Genomic DNA, 16,132 nt, shown 5'->3' with positions numbered 1-16,132 from the left:
ACATGTTGATTCAAAGAGGTTGCCATTTTATTTAGTTAGATTTAAGGATTTTTGGGGGTTAGGACAGGGAAATCATAGTTTAACTAATCAATTTCAGATTTCAATGTATAATATTCAACAAAATTTCAAACAAAGTGATTATAAAACATTCAATATAAAAAGTAACATTTTACAACATGTCATTTGGCCTAACCATATCTACAAGGAAGTGTGCTGTGTTGATTAGGTGGTTTTCTGCTGAGTCATGTCTGACTCCATCAGGGCCCCATGAGCTGTGGAAAGGTCATGTTTCTATATGACACAGACTATTTACTATTTACTTGTTTTGACAGTCAAATTAGGTTCAATGCTGCCTACTTTTTTTTTTAATGAAGATGGAGTTGAAAGGTGAAGTGAAGAGGAAGAGCAAAATTAGGTTGTTGCTTCTTGGTTACACTAACTCTTGGACAAATCATCATTTGAAGTTCTTTTTCTATGATCCAGCTCCTTCAGATGCTCAGCCAGTTAACACTCAAGTGTTTTTTGTTCCTGAAGCTTTGTGTCGTCTCTGCGGAGGCTGAAACCCGATCATCCTGCTAAGCTGACCTGTGTCCCACTAAAGGACACATTAGACACAATAAGAGGGAGTGGAGCTTAAGTCACAGTGTTTTACGACGAACTATCTAAATACGAATCTGGTCGACATTAGAATCACATTTTAATAGCAAGAAACATCTAAATCTCTATCTTTACAGGTAGATTCAGTCTTGACCAATATTTATCTGTAACAGAATGCTGCTCTATCTCATGAATGACTTCCCCTCTAACTGAGCCACTGCTCACTCACCTAGGACACTGATCACTAAGCCGATTTTTCTTGATGGTCCTTTTGGTTTTAGTAAAGTAATACCCCAATCCTAACTCCAACCTGAACCAAGGATTGATTCTTCCTAACCAGACAGCTATGAACTGTCTGCTCATTTTCCACCTATTGAACTGCTGACAAACAGGCCATCTTCACTAAAACCCTGCAATAGATTTCCTATTTAAAAGCATGTTTTAGTGCTGGATATGTAATATGCCTGGGTGGTAGAGTGGTAAAAGCATGTCCCATGGACATTGTCTGCCCTAAAGCAGTAGAGTAGATCAGTGGTTCTCAAACCTTTTTGCATCAAGGACCCCTAAATTGACACAAATTAGACCATGGACCCCCATTGGACAAAATTTTGAATTAAACACCAGAAATACACACACATTTGTTCTCAGACTAAATAACATAACTTTTTTATTGAATGTACGTTCAAATTAGGCTCAATGGTGTGAATATTTGGCATTTCTGGAAAAAAGTGGTACAATTTCTCCAAAAATGTTTAAACATTTCTAGAAAAAGGTGGTAAATATTCTCAAAAAAAAAAAGTTTAAAAAGAAATTCTAGAAAAAAGTGGTAAAATTTCTAAAAAATAATAATAATTTTGCAAAAAGAAAAAAAAGTCCCAACTTTAAGAACCATTGGAGTAGATCTTTTAGTTGTGCGTCTCTCTCCCCTCGCTGTCCTATCAAATAAAGACTAAAAAGGCCCTAAAATTAACTTCAAAAATATATGTGCAGTAATGTGTCTGATCAAATTCTCAAAGCATACACTGGATAGAAGAACTTTGTGACTTTAGCAAATTAGTTTGTCATATTAATGGGACTTTCAGACATTAGCAGTTATCAGCATCATTGGTGTCAAAGGTCAAATACGCCACCTCTTGCAGTTCTTATAATACAAGGCAACATCTATTTATGAGACCTTCGGTGTGTGAAATTACTGTTCCTTTAATGCCCACGTCCCCATGTCGTTGTGCTCATCATTGTTTGTTTCTCCTGTGCAGGGGAACGCCATCAAGACGTACAAGTACAATGTCCTGACCTTCATCCCCCTGAACCTGTACGAGCAGCTCAAGAGAGCCGCCAACCTCTACTTCCTGGCTCTGCTCATCTTACAGGTACCATTGTGATGGAAAACAAATGAATGTCCTCAGGTTTGCATTTGAGGAGAAAACAGACCAATAACAACCATCACATGTTTGTGTTTTTCTCCCAGATTATTCCAGACATCTCAACTCTGCCGTGGTACACCACACTGATCCCACTGGTCGTAGTGCTGGGCATTACTGCCATTAAAGACCTGGTGGACGATCTGGTAAGACACATTCGCACATGCACGTGATTTTATCTACATGTGTTTCTACCAATCATTAGAATGATGATGGAAACACTAATATAAGTTTACTGGCTGCTATTGAAGCTATGATTATATGACATTATTGATTCATGTGCTGTCTTCTAAATACTCAATACAGGCACGACACAGAATGGACAAAGAGGTCAACAACAGGAAGTGTGATGTCCTGTTGGATGGCAGGTTAGATTGATAAATTCAGATGTGCGCCATCTTTAAATCCTGATGGCCACAGGTCTATACATTTTAACATATAAACCTATTAGTCTTCAATCCTCAGTAATGAATAAACTGATCTGATCTCTCTTTGCTCCAGGTTTCAAGAGTCAAAATGGATGAACATCGAGGTTGGAGATGTGGTTCGTCTGAAGAAAAACGACTTTGTTCCGGTATTGATGACTTGACTCATATAATTTGTTACTGGACTGTGTGAAAGGGACATGGACTTACCTTAAATTCCAACTCTCAGGTCCTCACAACATGAGTTACAGCTGGATCTTTACCTACCTGACTGATTGACTGAGAGGGCAGGGACATGACTGCTCCTGTAAAAGATGGCATGCATTTTAATACAGGTTCCAGCTTCAACATAACAGATTAACTGACCTACATGTCCTGTCTACTGACTGAAAGAGATCAGTCATTACTTTTTGGCACTTCCTTGTGCTGATGAGCAGCCAGGAATGGAATGGTGATTTATAATGTGACTGTGTGATGTGGTAGAAGGAAGTGCTGCAGTAACAGTGGACAGGAAAGCACCAGTTGCATATACAGTATGTGGTCTCATTTGAGTGTTAAAGCCACACACTTGATGTTTGATATATTTCACTTTATTAATATGTTTATATTTCTTGTTTTCAGGCCGACCTTCTGCTGTTATCCTCCTCCAACCCCAACAGCTTGTGTTATGTAGAAACAGCTGAACTTGACGGGTAAGGATCTCCACCTTCTTAATCAGTCCCATAATTCACTGATCTGCACATGTAGTTTTATCGATGTCCAGTGCTGTAAACAAATAGACATTACATTTGCATTGAGTTGAGCCAGTTTTCTGTGTTCCGTAAAGTTTTTGTTTGATCAGTCATTTTCTAAAGCAGTCAGTCAACACTGATAAGAGTAGGGTAAATGTGTGAAGACAAGCCTTTGCCAAGAAAAAGCAGCCAGTGCCAAATCTGTGACCAGTTATGTATGTTCTGGGACTAAAGTGAGAAACGCCTTTAAATAAAACAAGAAGGCCTGGACAGGTGTTTGCACAGAGACATTGTACAGCAAAGAACAGACATGGACTTTTCACCTTTTTGTGTCTTAGCTTTGTGACAGCTTTGTGTGTTTTCATAAAAAATAATTTTTATGTTGGTCCAAGGAGGAAGACTCTTTTTTTTCCATTTAACAAACAAAAAATATACAGATCATCATCAAAAGCCAAATTTACCAAGTTTGAATCCATCTCTTGTGTCATTTTCAGAGAAACGAACCTGAAGTTTAAGTTGGCATCGAAAGTGACTGATGAGAAACTGCAGGAGGAACGAAAACTGGCCGAGTTTGATGGTAAATGCTTCAAAACTACAAGTTTATTTTCATAAAGGCAAATAGCTTTTAGTTATCTGGAACTACAAGAAGAGGAATCACAAAGGTGATGCATTTAAGTTTATATTGCAATTGAGCCCATGTTAGCATGAACAGCTCTTTACTAAGCAGCCTGACCAAAGACTTTAACCTCACAGGGAGGTTATAGTACATCATCTGAGCAACTACTGCTTCAGGACGGAAAAGAAAATTGCAATTCATCCCCTCAGATGATGAACCCACTTAGAAACAGCCACTTAGAAACAACCCTAAAGGACATTATTAGTAGTTTTTCACACCTGGACCTCATGTATTCTCTCCCTCACAGCTCTGATTGAGTGCGAGGAACCAAACAATCGCCTTGACAAGTTCATAGGGACGATGCTCTGGGACAGGAGACGCTACCCTCTGGACCTGGACAAAATGCTGCTGCGAGGCTGCAAGATCAGAAACACAGACGTGTGTCACGGCCTGGTCATCTTCGCAGGTGTGAACGCTGCTGCAGACAAACATACCTGTTGCAATAGAATTTATTTTTCTTCCATTGCATATGAATGATTCACTTTGTAGTGATAACGTTGCTCAAACACATAATCATCACTAAATGATGAAATGATCACTCGAGCAAACTAAACTACCGTAGTTTATTGGTGTTTAGTTATATTATTGAATGACATTACCTTCTAAACCCCTTAACACCCACTGGCCTGTGGCTCGTATTGCTTCTGATGCATACTGGGCCGACGGGCCAGTGGGTTTTAAGGGGTTAAGTCTGATCATAATGATTTGAAACACAATGATCAGTGAAAACTAACCATAACTCATTATGTTTGAAATGTCTCTGTTTTGGTTTCTGAAGGTGCTGACACCAAGATCATGAGGAATAGTGGGAAGACCAGGTTCAAGCGAACCAAGATCGATGAGCTCATGAACTACATGGTTTACACAGTGAGTCCTGAACGCACATGAGCATCAGTATCACAGTCATTCATCCGTGTCATCTCTCCTCTTGTTCTTTGATGCAGTGTATTTATGGTTTTGCCGTTTATATATGATCCAATACATTGTGTATTTTCAATACCCACTCTGTGTGTGTAGATCTTTGTTGTCCTGATCCTGATCGCGGCTGGTCTGGCCATCGGTCACAGCTTCTGGTACGATGAGATCGGCGAGAAATCCTGGTATTTGTCTGACGGCAAAAACCAGGACGCTTCCTACAGAGGTTTCCTCAGCTTCTGGGGATACATCATAGTCCTCAACACCATGGTGCCCATCTCACTATACGTCAGGTCAGTTAAACCAGACACACACACACATCTCACATCTTTTTGACAGAAAATGCTGGATTCTTTGGGATGAATGTGCTAAAACCAACGTATGTTGAACTGCATGTGCTTTTTGTCTCGGATTGATGATGTCATCCTAATGAAATCAAAATGTGGCCAACTTAAAATCGGGCCAAAATACACAATGATACCTCAAATAACTGCACTGCTTGTGGATTAGCAGTTATTAACCTGTCAAGGTCATTTAATGTTGTTGGGTCAAAACATCCATCAGGATTTTGGCTGAGCAGTTTTAAATCTTCAGGCCTTAAAGACGCACAGTACATGTGACTCTGTGGTTTCCTGGCTGTAAATCTTTCGATATACAATGTTATGGAAAAGTTATTTACTTCAATGTACTATTAGTTTTAATTCTCACTACTTTGACAACTTATTCTGAGTGTTTTTCTCCTTTTTTCCTGCTTTGTGTCCAGTGTGGAGGTGATTCGTCTGGGCCAGAGTAAGTTCATCAACTGGGACCTGCAGATGTATTTCTCTGAGAAAGACACTCCGGCCAAGGTACATTAGTACATTAATACTGCTTTCTCAATTACTTCCTCCTCTCTTAACAGTCTTTGATCCTGTTCACCTGAGAATGGAGTTTTTTCTAAGGGAAGAAAAAACAAAGGTTTTAAAATGACAAACAAACAACCAAAAGATTCACTCTTGTGCAACAGCCATCATTAATATTTATTCATGTAAAATCTTAATAAGATGTAATAATAAGACCTGGTCCAACAAGTAAGTGTAGCATAATAATGATTCTGCAAATGACTGTTGGCAGCATTTGTGATTTTCATTTCAAGTTTACACTGTTTAAAAGAGAGACGTTTATATACTGTAAGTGCTCGTGATGTAAGAGTCTAAATCGATGACTAAACAGTTTGTCTCTTAAAATGTTGTCATGTTTTATGAAAAAGTTTTACGATGATGTTAATCGGTGATGGCACTGTATCATACAGCTGCTTGCTATCATATGATCACTTTTTCATTGAAATTGCATACTGATGAGTGAGCAGAGTGAACTTTATTGTCCCGTTGAGGCTGTGAGATGCTGTTGAAATTTTCTAGTGAGCTGACCTCAAGTCATTTAGTCACACAGCTTTTCACAGTGACACTAGGATTTGCAGCAGTGGTTTTCTCTCCTTGTGCATCACTCTGAACTCTCTGGTTGAACACGCTCTCTAGGCTCGGACCACCACCCTGAACGAGCAGCTCGGTCAGATTGAGTACATCTTCTCCGACAAGACGGGAACTCTGACGCAGAACATCATGCAGTTCAAGAAGTGCACCATTTCAGGACAGAGTTATGGTACTTGCCACCTTCATACACTCAGAATTACAGAGACTTTGGTACGCTGCACCAGTGAATTTAACCCCATAATTGAACCTGTAAAAAGTGGAAAGGGATCTTAAAGCGAAATAGTGACACCTGCTGCTCTGTTATTGTAACAACAGCTTTCTTGTTGGTACTGAAAACATTAAAAAAAATACACATTTCAGGCTTTATTTTTATTTTTTACATGAAATCAATGTCATTCATTTGATACATGAAGCAAAGGGTAGTTTTCACTACGTCCGTGCAGGCCAACAGCACTTTGTTATCAGAGAGGTGAAGAATGAGCCTTTAATGATCCCTTTGGAGAAACTGGTACACTGTTGCGGAAAGAAGTGGAATTTAGATAAGAGCAGAACAAACAGTCTGTTAAGTAGCAGCAACAAAAGATGCAGTACAAAGATTTGTAGTAAATGCTAACAGCTCGGTCTGTCACATGGTTACAGTCTGTTTCACAGGAAAGAACAAAAACACAGGGGCACTGACATGATGATGGCAAAAGTCAAATAGTCAAATCGGAGGAAATGGTTAAACCTTCACAAAATCTTTCTCACTAAATCAAATATTAAAAGGTATGTACATAATATGTAGCCTGCATTATATCTGTGTCAGATACTTGGGCTGGGTGATATGGTGCTTTAAACTAGTGCAGGTATGACAGTCAGTGGCCTACCAGTAGTCTGCATCCAATATGATGCAGAATTCTCACAGCATTATTAAATGCAATTTGAATACTGTTTTTCCTTTTTCCTTGTAGTGCCACATTATGTAATAATGTAATAAATTTTCACCTCATGATGTAATAACACCACATTTTGTAATCTGCCACATTTTGTTATGAAATTCTTGAACGTGATATGTAATAAACTTTGCCACATATTGGAATAAGTTGTTACATATTGCACTGAATGACACCTTTTTTTCATTAAAAAAGTGCAACACCCACATTTTGTGTAATAATTCTGCAACAGGTTATTACAAAATGCGGCAAAGTTTATTACATATTGCGTTCAAGAATTTTATTACAAAATGTGGCAGATTATTACAAAATGCGACGTTATTACACCATGAGGTGAAAATGTATTACATATTATTACATTACGTGGCGCTACATCCCTGTGTGTTGTTTATGTTTTGACCTAATGCACTGCTCCACTCTGCTGTGTCCTCTCCACAGGTTCTCCCACCACTGCAGAGGGAGTGGCGCTGGACAGAGGAAGGGTAAAATATCTCTTATCAAATTCATTCACAAAAGAAGATGACTGAAATGGCAATTGGAGTTTCAAAATATGACATGGCCCAAATTTAAACTGATATTGACACACAACGCAGAAGGTGATGGTTAATGAGCAATTCTGAGATAGACAAAGGAAATATCATCTGCATCGGCCTGAACTAACAAAATATCACATCAGTCATGTTTCACAAACATGGATAGTGTGATCATTTCTGCAGTAATTTTCAAAAAACACTTTTCCTGTTTGTTACCAGCCGGTGGACTGGAGCTGGAACCACTACGCTGACAAGAAGTTCCCGTTCATGGATCATGCGCTGGTCTCCCTCGTCCGATCCGGGAAAGACAAAAACGCTACAGAGTTCTTCAAACTGCTGTCACTCTGCCACACGGTCATGGTGGAGCACAAAGACGGTAACGCTGCAAGCATTTCTTAGAGGAGCTAAGGTGGAACGAGTCAACAGTAGCCACCATGGCTGACTATGATGGGCTGCAGCGTGACCTCCAACCGTTCCGTCTCTCTCCGTCAGGTGAGCTGGTGTACCAGGCAGCGTCTCCTGATGAGGGCGCTCTGGTGACGGCAGCCAGGAACTTCGGCTTCGTGTTCCTGTCTCGTACTCAGGACACCATCACCATCGAGGAGATGGATCACGAGGCTACGTATGAGATGTTGGCACTGCTCGACTTCAACTCAGACCGCAAGCGCATGTCTATCATCTGTAAGAGTGTACACACACACAGACAAGCACACAAAAAAAAAACATTTTACATGTGTTTTGACTCACTTTAACCACCCTTCTGCCTAAAATACTCAGTCGGGCCTTGAAATGTAAATGAATCCACCACTGAAAATAGTCTCAGCCATCACAGTTTTCCTTTATTGAAGTTGTATTTGTCAAAAACTACAGACTTTTACCTGTAGTAGACGTACTGTGATGACACCAGACACTCAAAAAAAAAAGTACATTTGGCAGGTGGTTGACAGTGTCTTCAGCACTAGAGACACAAACTTAAACCTTCAAGATGGACTTAAAGGTCTTGATGTGAGACCTTTTCTCCTTTGACACTCACCCTGTGTCCTCTGTCTTTCAGTGAAGTTTCCTGACGGGCGTATTCGTCTCTACTGCAAAGGAGCGGACACGGTTATTTATGAACGACTCTCCAGAAACTCCAAACACAAGGAGACCACCCAGACGGCTCTGGATGTTAGTGCACATGGTTTTATTCTCATTAACTCCAGTGTGTTTCTGTTGCTGTTTCTGTGGAAGGAAACCTGGCCTGTGCTTTGTTTTTGAAGGAGTTCGCCAACGAGACCTTGCGGACGCTGTGCTTGTGTTACAAAGACATCAGCAGAGAAGAGTTTGACGTCTGGTCCAGGAAACACGAAGAAGCCCAGGTGGCTCCGGGCGACCGAGACGCCGCCCTCGACCGCGTATACGAGCTAATTGAGAAAGACCTCCTGGTGAGTGGGGAAAAAACTGGAAAAACTGCACTGAGGTAGTTGTAGGGTTTGTAAAAAGAGATGCTGCTGATGTTTTAGCAGTGAGCAAACTGGAAACAATGGTGGAGTTTGGGTTTTTTTTTAATTATTATTTTTTTTAAATCTTTTTAGTCTATGGTTTTAATTATTTTATTATTCTGGTTGATCTGTAGCAGAGTTTTAAGAACAAAAATCCAACTGGAATACATTTTGATGCCTCAACTAAATCCAAAACAAGGAGCCTCAGGTGTATCTAACATGTAGTGTCCTTCTGTGTAGCTGATTGGAGCGACCGCCATTGAAGACAAACTGCAGGACGGAGTCCCAGAGACCATCGCCCAACTAGCCAAAGCCGACATCAAGATCTGGGTCCTGACTGGTGATAAGAAAGGTACCATCACATCAGACTTACAGACAAGAGGTCTGTCTGGTGTTATGTGCTAATGTGGCTATAAGAACTCACTTCATCTGTCCGTCCTGGGTGAGGGATCCCTCCTCTGTTGCTCACCCTGAGGTTTCTCCAATTTTTACCTGTTAAAAGGGTTTTTTATGGAGTTTTTCCTCAGTGGATGTGAGGGTCTAAGGACAGAGGATGTTGTTATGATGTCATGTGAAGCCCTTTGAGACAAACTGTTTGTAAAAACGGGCTATACAAATAAAATTGCCTTGCCTTGCCTCACTTGAACCACCTTTCCCTCAGAAACGGCAGAAAACATTGGATACTCCTGTTCACTGCTGACAGACGACATGCAGATCCACTACGGAGAAGACGTCAAGTGAGTTGATTAAAATGTCCCATCTCAAAGATCCACCTGTACTCCTATTGTATGTTCTATACTTTACTCCAATTATTGGTGGTACTGTATGTTTACAAAGGGCACATACACACATGCCATTTGGATGGTGAGTTATTGAATGCTGTGATCTATGCAGACTGAAGTCATCATTTCAGCAGAGGTTAAAGATGAACATTTGATAGAGCTCTGTAAAGTGTCTCTGCAGGGAGCTGTGATGAACACCCGTGTGATGTCATTAGCCATATTCACAACGTCGCCTTTGATTACGTCATCACTCCAGGAATGCAGCAGTTATACGGTTTGTTTACCCAGCCCGAGTGATGATGTAACTAAAGATGGCGGCGCCTGTGAATATGGTCAATTCCAGTCGATGATGAAATGTCAGTGGTCAAGTTACAGTTTTAGTGATGACAAGGAAGAAGGATGTGGGTATCTCTAGTCTGGTCTAACAGGGAAACATCGTTCAGGAAACAGAGAAGGGGTTTTTGCAAATGTGTTAAGTGCTAAAAGTGAAGTGGAAACCTTGAGAGAAAATGTATCAAATCAACATGTGGTATGAGCTTTCTGTGCCTCGTTACATTCTCTGTTTGTGTGTCTCCAGTGAGAACCTGAGGATTCGTCAGGCCAACAGGAGGAACGAGCCCGCTAACTTTGGTCGGAAAAGAAAGACACCTGCTGAGCCTTTCTTCACCCAGCCCGGCAAAAACGCTCTCATCATCACCGGAGGATGGCTGGTGAGTCCCAGTCAGGAGGAATGTTGTTCAGAAGAGGTTTCCTCCTCCATTGGAAACAGTTTAATCCTGATCATCATTTGTGCTTCTGTTATTTTCTCAGAATGAGATCCTGTATGAGAAGAAGAAGAAGCGCCGTCGCCTGCGTCTTCGTCGTCTTGGAAAGCGGCCACCTGTAACCGGCCCTCAGGACGGACAGCCCATGAATGAATGGGAGAAAGAGATGAGACAGGTACAACTGAATTCATGCAACTCTTTACAATGTGATGTTTTACATCAGATCAAATGGTGAAAAATCCGTTTTTTTTCTTTCTCTAGATTGACTTTGTGGACATGGCCTGTGAGTGTGAAGCTGTGATCTGCTGTCGCGTCACACCGAAGCAGAAAGCCAACGTGGTGAGTCTGGTGAAGAAATACAAGAAGGCTGTGACCTTGTCCATTGGAGACGGAGCCAACGACGTGAACATGATCAAAAGTAAGCATGTGAAGCAACTTGGTCCAAGTTAAAGGGATAGTATTAGGTAAATTCTCCTATTGCCATAATCCCTATAGTCTTAATTCACCACGCTATGAAATAATAATGTAACGTTACGAGACAGAGTTGTTTTCGAGGTAAATGCGTAACCAGAACTACATTTCAGACATGGCTGCTGGGTGGAGTGATTTCAAAAGCGCAAGTAGTTCCGAGTATTTGCTTCATGTATCATAATGTTACACAATTATACATGATTATTCATAGTGTGGTGAATGTGCAGGTCACAACTTGTCCACCAGAGTGTTTTGGAGTTGTTGGATTGTGTATTTAGTTTGATGAGGGAAATGCGAAAGTACTGTGCAGCTCACGTCTCTGCCCCGCTGATCTAAAAGCAGCTTGCACAGACAATTAAAGGTAATGAACCTACTGCTATCACTATATAGGGATTATGGCAACAGGCGAATTTGCCAAAATGTTAACCTATCCCTTTAAAGGGCAGATTTAGTTCTGGCTGTAACATGAACCATCAGTGAATTTCCTCCAACCTGTCTGCCTCTCCTCCGTCCTCCAGCTGCAGACATCGGCGTGGGCATCAGTGGTCAGGAGGGGATGCAGGCCGTCATGTCCAGTGATTACGCCTTCGCTCAGTTCCGTTACCTGCAGCGCCTCCTCCTGGTGCACGGCCGCTGGTCCTACATCCGAATGTGCAAGTTCCTGCGTTACTTCTTCTTCAAGAACTTTGCCTTCACCCTGGTCCACTTCTGGTACTCCTTCTTCAGCGGATACTCTGCACAGGTCAGCAGCAGTAGCAGCAGCATGGGTTCAGGATGTAAACAGAAGGACGTCCTGGTCAAGAGTGTTAGATACATGAGCCCTGTCCAGTGTCTACTTTATTTCTACACAATTCAGCATCATATGAAGGGTCTACAAGTTTGCTTTGGATTTAAAGTATCCAGAGCAACATGACTCAAGATAACCTAACTTTTTCTTGAGCTTTCAATGACACCTCATGGTCTCCTTATTGTTGTCGTTACACGGCCTTTTTACAACAGATGAAATCAAAAATGTGTAAAAACAATATTGCACCCAATGCTCAGGTTAGTTCCAGATGTCGCTCACCTGTGGTGTCATTATCAGCTGACATCATGGCCTGATCCTGGTATGTGTCAGTTTCCACTCAACAGCTGTTTCCCTCTTTGCAGATTGCCTATGAAAACTGGTTCATCACCCTCTACAACCTCTGCTACAGCAGTTTACCTGTTCTACTGGTTGGACTGCTTGACCAGGTAAAAACACAACTTCCTCATAGACAAAAAGCATCAACAGCAGGGTCATTATTGTATTTTTTTAATTTACACTTTTTGCATAAATATAATTTGAAATATCTACAAGATTGTTCTTTCATTAACATTATTTTTATTTCCCATTTAACTAAAACTGTAAAACACATATTATTTCTGACTGTAATTATGGTCCTGCTTTTGATGTATAGTGATAATTCCCAAATGAGAAATACTCTGGGTACTGACCCCCTCCTCTCTCTTTTCCTCCTCTTCCTCTCCCATTGCAGGATGTTAATGACAAACTCAGCCTGAAATTCCCGAAGCTCTACCTGCCCGGTCAACAAGGGTCACTTTTCAACTACAAGAACTTCTTCATCAGCTTGTTCCACGGCATCTTCGTCTCACTCATCATCTTCTTCATCCCCTATGGAGCCTTCCTGCGGACCATGGGGCAGGATGGAGAAGCCCCCTCTGACTACCAGTCCTTTGCCGTTGTCACTGCCTCGTCTCTCGTATTTGCCGTCAACCTGCAGGTTGGTCACACAGTTGTGTTTAAGTTAAAACTGTTAACCAAGAACATGCTCATGCTAATATTAGTATGCTTATTTTGTGTTATTGATAACAAATAATAAATATAACAAAGAAATATCAGTATATCTACAGTATATCTATATTTCAGGTTCTGAAAACAGTGTTGTAATGAATTTCTTGTATTGCTGACCTTCACCTCTCATCTGTCAGATCTCTTTGGACACCTCCTACTGGACCTTCGTCAACTGCTTTGCAGTGTTGGGCAGCATAGCCATTTACTTTGGCATCATGTTTGACATCCACAGTGCCGGGATTCACGTCATCTTCCCCTCAATATTCACCTTCACTGGTCAGTCCCAGAAGATGGATATGTTGTGTCTTTATAGTATTTAAGTTGACCACTTTGAGCAGGAAACGAGCTGTAAACAACACGACACTGACTATCACCACCAAGTTCATTTAGCTAAACAGGTGCCTATTCACATACACAGATATGCAACAATGTAAGCATTCATTTGGAAATTTGGAGAATGCCCAGCTGCTCTAGTCTCCAGCTAGCTTCTGACTTCTGACCATGCAGAAAGCAGTAAAGTTGTGAACTAGAAAGACAAAACAATGACTCTGTCACAACAGAAAACATCTTATGGTTGGTGGGACCTGTAGTTATTGTAGTTTTTCTCAATTTACAGTTTACAATCTGAAAGTTTGCTCTCATTTAAAAAAAACAAAACAACTTCAGTTAGCAATGTTCTGTCCTCGTATCCTGTTTCCTACTCAGTCTTAACACTACAGTTCCCTTGAGCCTCAGCAGCTGCTGCAGCCAGAGTGATCCTGTATATTCAGAATGTTTATTTCTGGTTCCTCTCGGTTTTCTCTCTGCCCTTTACCACACACCACACTCAATTTAACTTACATGTTCACTGAGTCACATACCTCTCCTGTTTGTCATTATTTATGTTGAGGCTGTGCCACATGTGACCCAGCCCTCTGCACTACTCTCCTAACATGTCTGCGTTTTTATGTGTGTGTGCAGGTGCAGCCTCAAATGCTCTGCGTCAGCCGTACCTGTGGTTAACCATCATCTTGACCGTGGGCATCACCCTGCTGCCCATCATCTGTATCCAGTTCCTCCACAAAACCATCTGGCCCTCAGTAGGAGACAGGGTAAGGCCTCTGGGAACTGTAACATTAAAACATGTCCACAGAGGAACCTCTAGACAGGCAGCCTCCATTTGGTTCTTTACATTCTTAAAGGGATAGTTCGACATTTTGGCAAATTCACCTATTGCCATAATCCCTATAGTCATGGGAGTAGGTTCATTACCTTTAATTGTCGGTGCAAGCTGTTTTTAGGTCGGCGGAGCAGAGACGTGAGTCGATCACAAAACAGTGCTTTCGCCTTATCTCAAAACTCTTGGGGTCTTGTGGCACAACAACAAGCTCCTGCGTTGCGTTAACTGAGCAGCTCACGTCTCTGCCCCGCCATTCTAAAAACGGCTTGCACCAGCACCAATAATGAAAGGTAATGCACCTATTCCTAAAACTACAGGGATTATAGCAATAGGCAAATTTGTTGCATTTTAAAAGAGATCACGTAAAGTGACAGTTCAACATTTGGCAATGTGTTTACAACCATTTCAAAACAAAAAATTAAAACTTCCAATCCTGGGTAAGAGTTGGGTAACAAAAGTTAGTTTATGGTCAGATATGGTTGGAAAGTGTTAAACCAAACATTTAATTAAGAGGAGATAAAACAAATGGAGTTGACTTAACTGAACCATTAAATTACACTTTCAAACTAAAATAACCATGAAAGGAAACAACACCGTATCAGACAAACAGTGCTTCTCTAATTGTACATGCCTATTTCCCATCATCCACCAGGTGCAGAGAAACAGGAAGAAGTACGAGATGGAGCTGGAGGAGGAGGAGAGGAGGAAAAAGCCGTCGGCCTTCAAGCGCGGCCAACGATCCCGGCGCTCTGCCTACGCCTTCTCTCACTCCCGTGGCTACGCCGACCTCATCGCGTCCGGCCGGAGCATTCGGCGGCGCCCGCAGACCCACGCCGGACCCCAGGACAGCATCAGGGAGGTTCCCCAGAGAGAGGCCGAAAACATCTAAAGAGGTGGAGACAGAGCTGAACTGTTGCTGGAGGGGTTGTAAATATTTGGGAAAGTGCAAGGAACACTCGGTCTATGTTCACCTTTATCTGGAGTTGCAGCTGAGATGGTTGACACCAGGAGCAGAGTGACAGGTGGTCGGACTTTAACTTGACGCTCCAGAAGAAGAGGAGCTTTTCCCCTCAGTGTGTTAACCTGATTTGCAGAATGTGGAATGAAGCACTGCTGAATGTGTCTCTAATCTGTGACCTTGACTCCCCTGCCCCCAGGTCCTCCTCTATGCACAGACTCTCTGTTAACAGGCAATAGAAAGAAAAATACTAAACCAAAAAAAAAAAAAAAAAGCTCACCGAAGACACAACCTCCATTTCTGAGGTTGGTACGTCATGCAGCAACTGTGTGACTGACAATGTTGTTTAACTCAGGAGTTTTAAAACAGAGCCTTATTTTATGGTCAGTGTCTCCCTGCTCACCTCTACTGTGACAGATGCACTGACATCATGTGGTTTAATACTGTATGACAACTGTATGACATTCAGCTTTAGCCCAAACTTTTAAAGTGACAGCGTTTTTATTAGAATAAATAAGTATTTATTCCAGTTACTTTCTCCTTTAGCTACATGAAACTACACACCATCTGTTAAGTTTAGTTTGATTTCCGTCCATTGAACAGGAAAACACCTAAAAACCAGTGGGCTAAAGCTAAACATGTCCTGTTATCATCTTTTTAATGTTTTATCATAGATAAAAGTGGGATATTATCATGCCAGGCTATGCAAAGATGTTATAAAGTGTCTTAATTTAAACCCAAGTTGTGAATAGTGATCTTTTCTCAAGTGTCTTACAGGATGTTGTCGTCACTGAAATTTGAGCGACTTCTATTTCAGCCTTCCAATCTTTAAACATACCTCTTTCTAAGTTGATGCTAATATTATTTGTCCTATACGCCGCAGTCTGTTCTTTTCTTTACGTGCTGTTTAGCCTTGTAGGGAACCTGTAAGGAGCTCTAGTCTGTTGTCCCACAGCAGCATATGTTGGATGTGTTTTGATG

The 16,132-nt window shown here is 41.4% G+C and overlaps 1 protein-coding gene across 1 annotated transcript in view; it reads left to right on the top strand.

Moving 5' to 3' along the window:
• atp8b1 (ATPase phospholipid transporting 8B1) overlaps nucleotides 1-15,130 on the top strand; it is a 28,784-nt gene extending 13,654 nt beyond the window's left edge. The window contains exons 4-30 of the mRNA XM_085794222.1: nucleotides 1,854-1,967; nucleotides 2,066-2,164; nucleotides 2,325-2,386; nucleotides 2,520-2,592; nucleotides 3,065-3,135; nucleotides 3,669-3,751; nucleotides 4,098-4,256; nucleotides 4,629-4,717; nucleotides 4,868-5,058; nucleotides 5,529-5,613; nucleotides 6,283-6,406; nucleotides 7,608-7,651; nucleotides 7,922-8,078; nucleotides 8,195-8,383; nucleotides 8,757-8,869; nucleotides 8,962-9,126; nucleotides 9,424-9,535; nucleotides 9,845-9,920; nucleotides 10,543-10,675; nucleotides 10,776-10,904; nucleotides 10,991-11,147; nucleotides 11,719-11,942; nucleotides 12,350-12,433; nucleotides 12,718-12,963; nucleotides 13,172-13,310; nucleotides 13,995-14,125; nucleotides 14,846-15,130. Of these exons, the coding sequence (XP_085650348.1) occupies nucleotides 1,854-1,967; nucleotides 2,066-2,164; nucleotides 2,325-2,386; nucleotides 2,520-2,592; nucleotides 3,065-3,135; nucleotides 3,669-3,751; nucleotides 4,098-4,256; nucleotides 4,629-4,717; nucleotides 4,868-5,058; nucleotides 5,529-5,613; nucleotides 6,283-6,406; nucleotides 7,608-7,651; nucleotides 7,922-8,078; nucleotides 8,195-8,383; nucleotides 8,757-8,869; nucleotides 8,962-9,126; nucleotides 9,424-9,535; nucleotides 9,845-9,920; nucleotides 10,543-10,675; nucleotides 10,776-10,904; nucleotides 10,991-11,147; nucleotides 11,719-11,942; nucleotides 12,350-12,433; nucleotides 12,718-12,963; nucleotides 13,172-13,310; nucleotides 13,995-14,125; nucleotides 14,846-15,082 (3,486 nt within the window). The 3' untranslated portion in view covers nucleotides 15,083-15,130. The remainder of the gene's footprint in view (nucleotides 1-1,853; nucleotides 1,968-2,065; nucleotides 2,165-2,324; nucleotides 2,387-2,519; nucleotides 2,593-3,064; nucleotides 3,136-3,668; nucleotides 3,752-4,097; nucleotides 4,257-4,628; nucleotides 4,718-4,867; nucleotides 5,059-5,528; nucleotides 5,614-6,282; nucleotides 6,407-7,607; nucleotides 7,652-7,921; nucleotides 8,079-8,194; nucleotides 8,384-8,756; nucleotides 8,870-8,961; nucleotides 9,127-9,423; nucleotides 9,536-9,844; nucleotides 9,921-10,542; nucleotides 10,676-10,775; nucleotides 10,905-10,990; nucleotides 11,148-11,718; nucleotides 11,943-12,349; nucleotides 12,434-12,717; nucleotides 12,964-13,171; nucleotides 13,311-13,994; nucleotides 14,126-14,845) is intronic.
• Nucleotides 15,131-16,132: the final 1,002 nt, after the last annotated feature.

Source organism: Trachurus japonicus, chromosome 12 (assembly GCF_045865225.1).
Source record: "Trachurus japonicus isolate A0001 chromosome 12, Traja_1.0".
Lineage (NCBI taxonomy): Eukaryota > Metazoa > Chordata > Actinopteri > Carangiformes > Carangidae > Trachurus > Trachurus japonicus.
The sequence above is the reverse complement of the archived record's forward strand: the minus strand, read 5'-3'. Positions and strand labels throughout refer to the sequence as shown.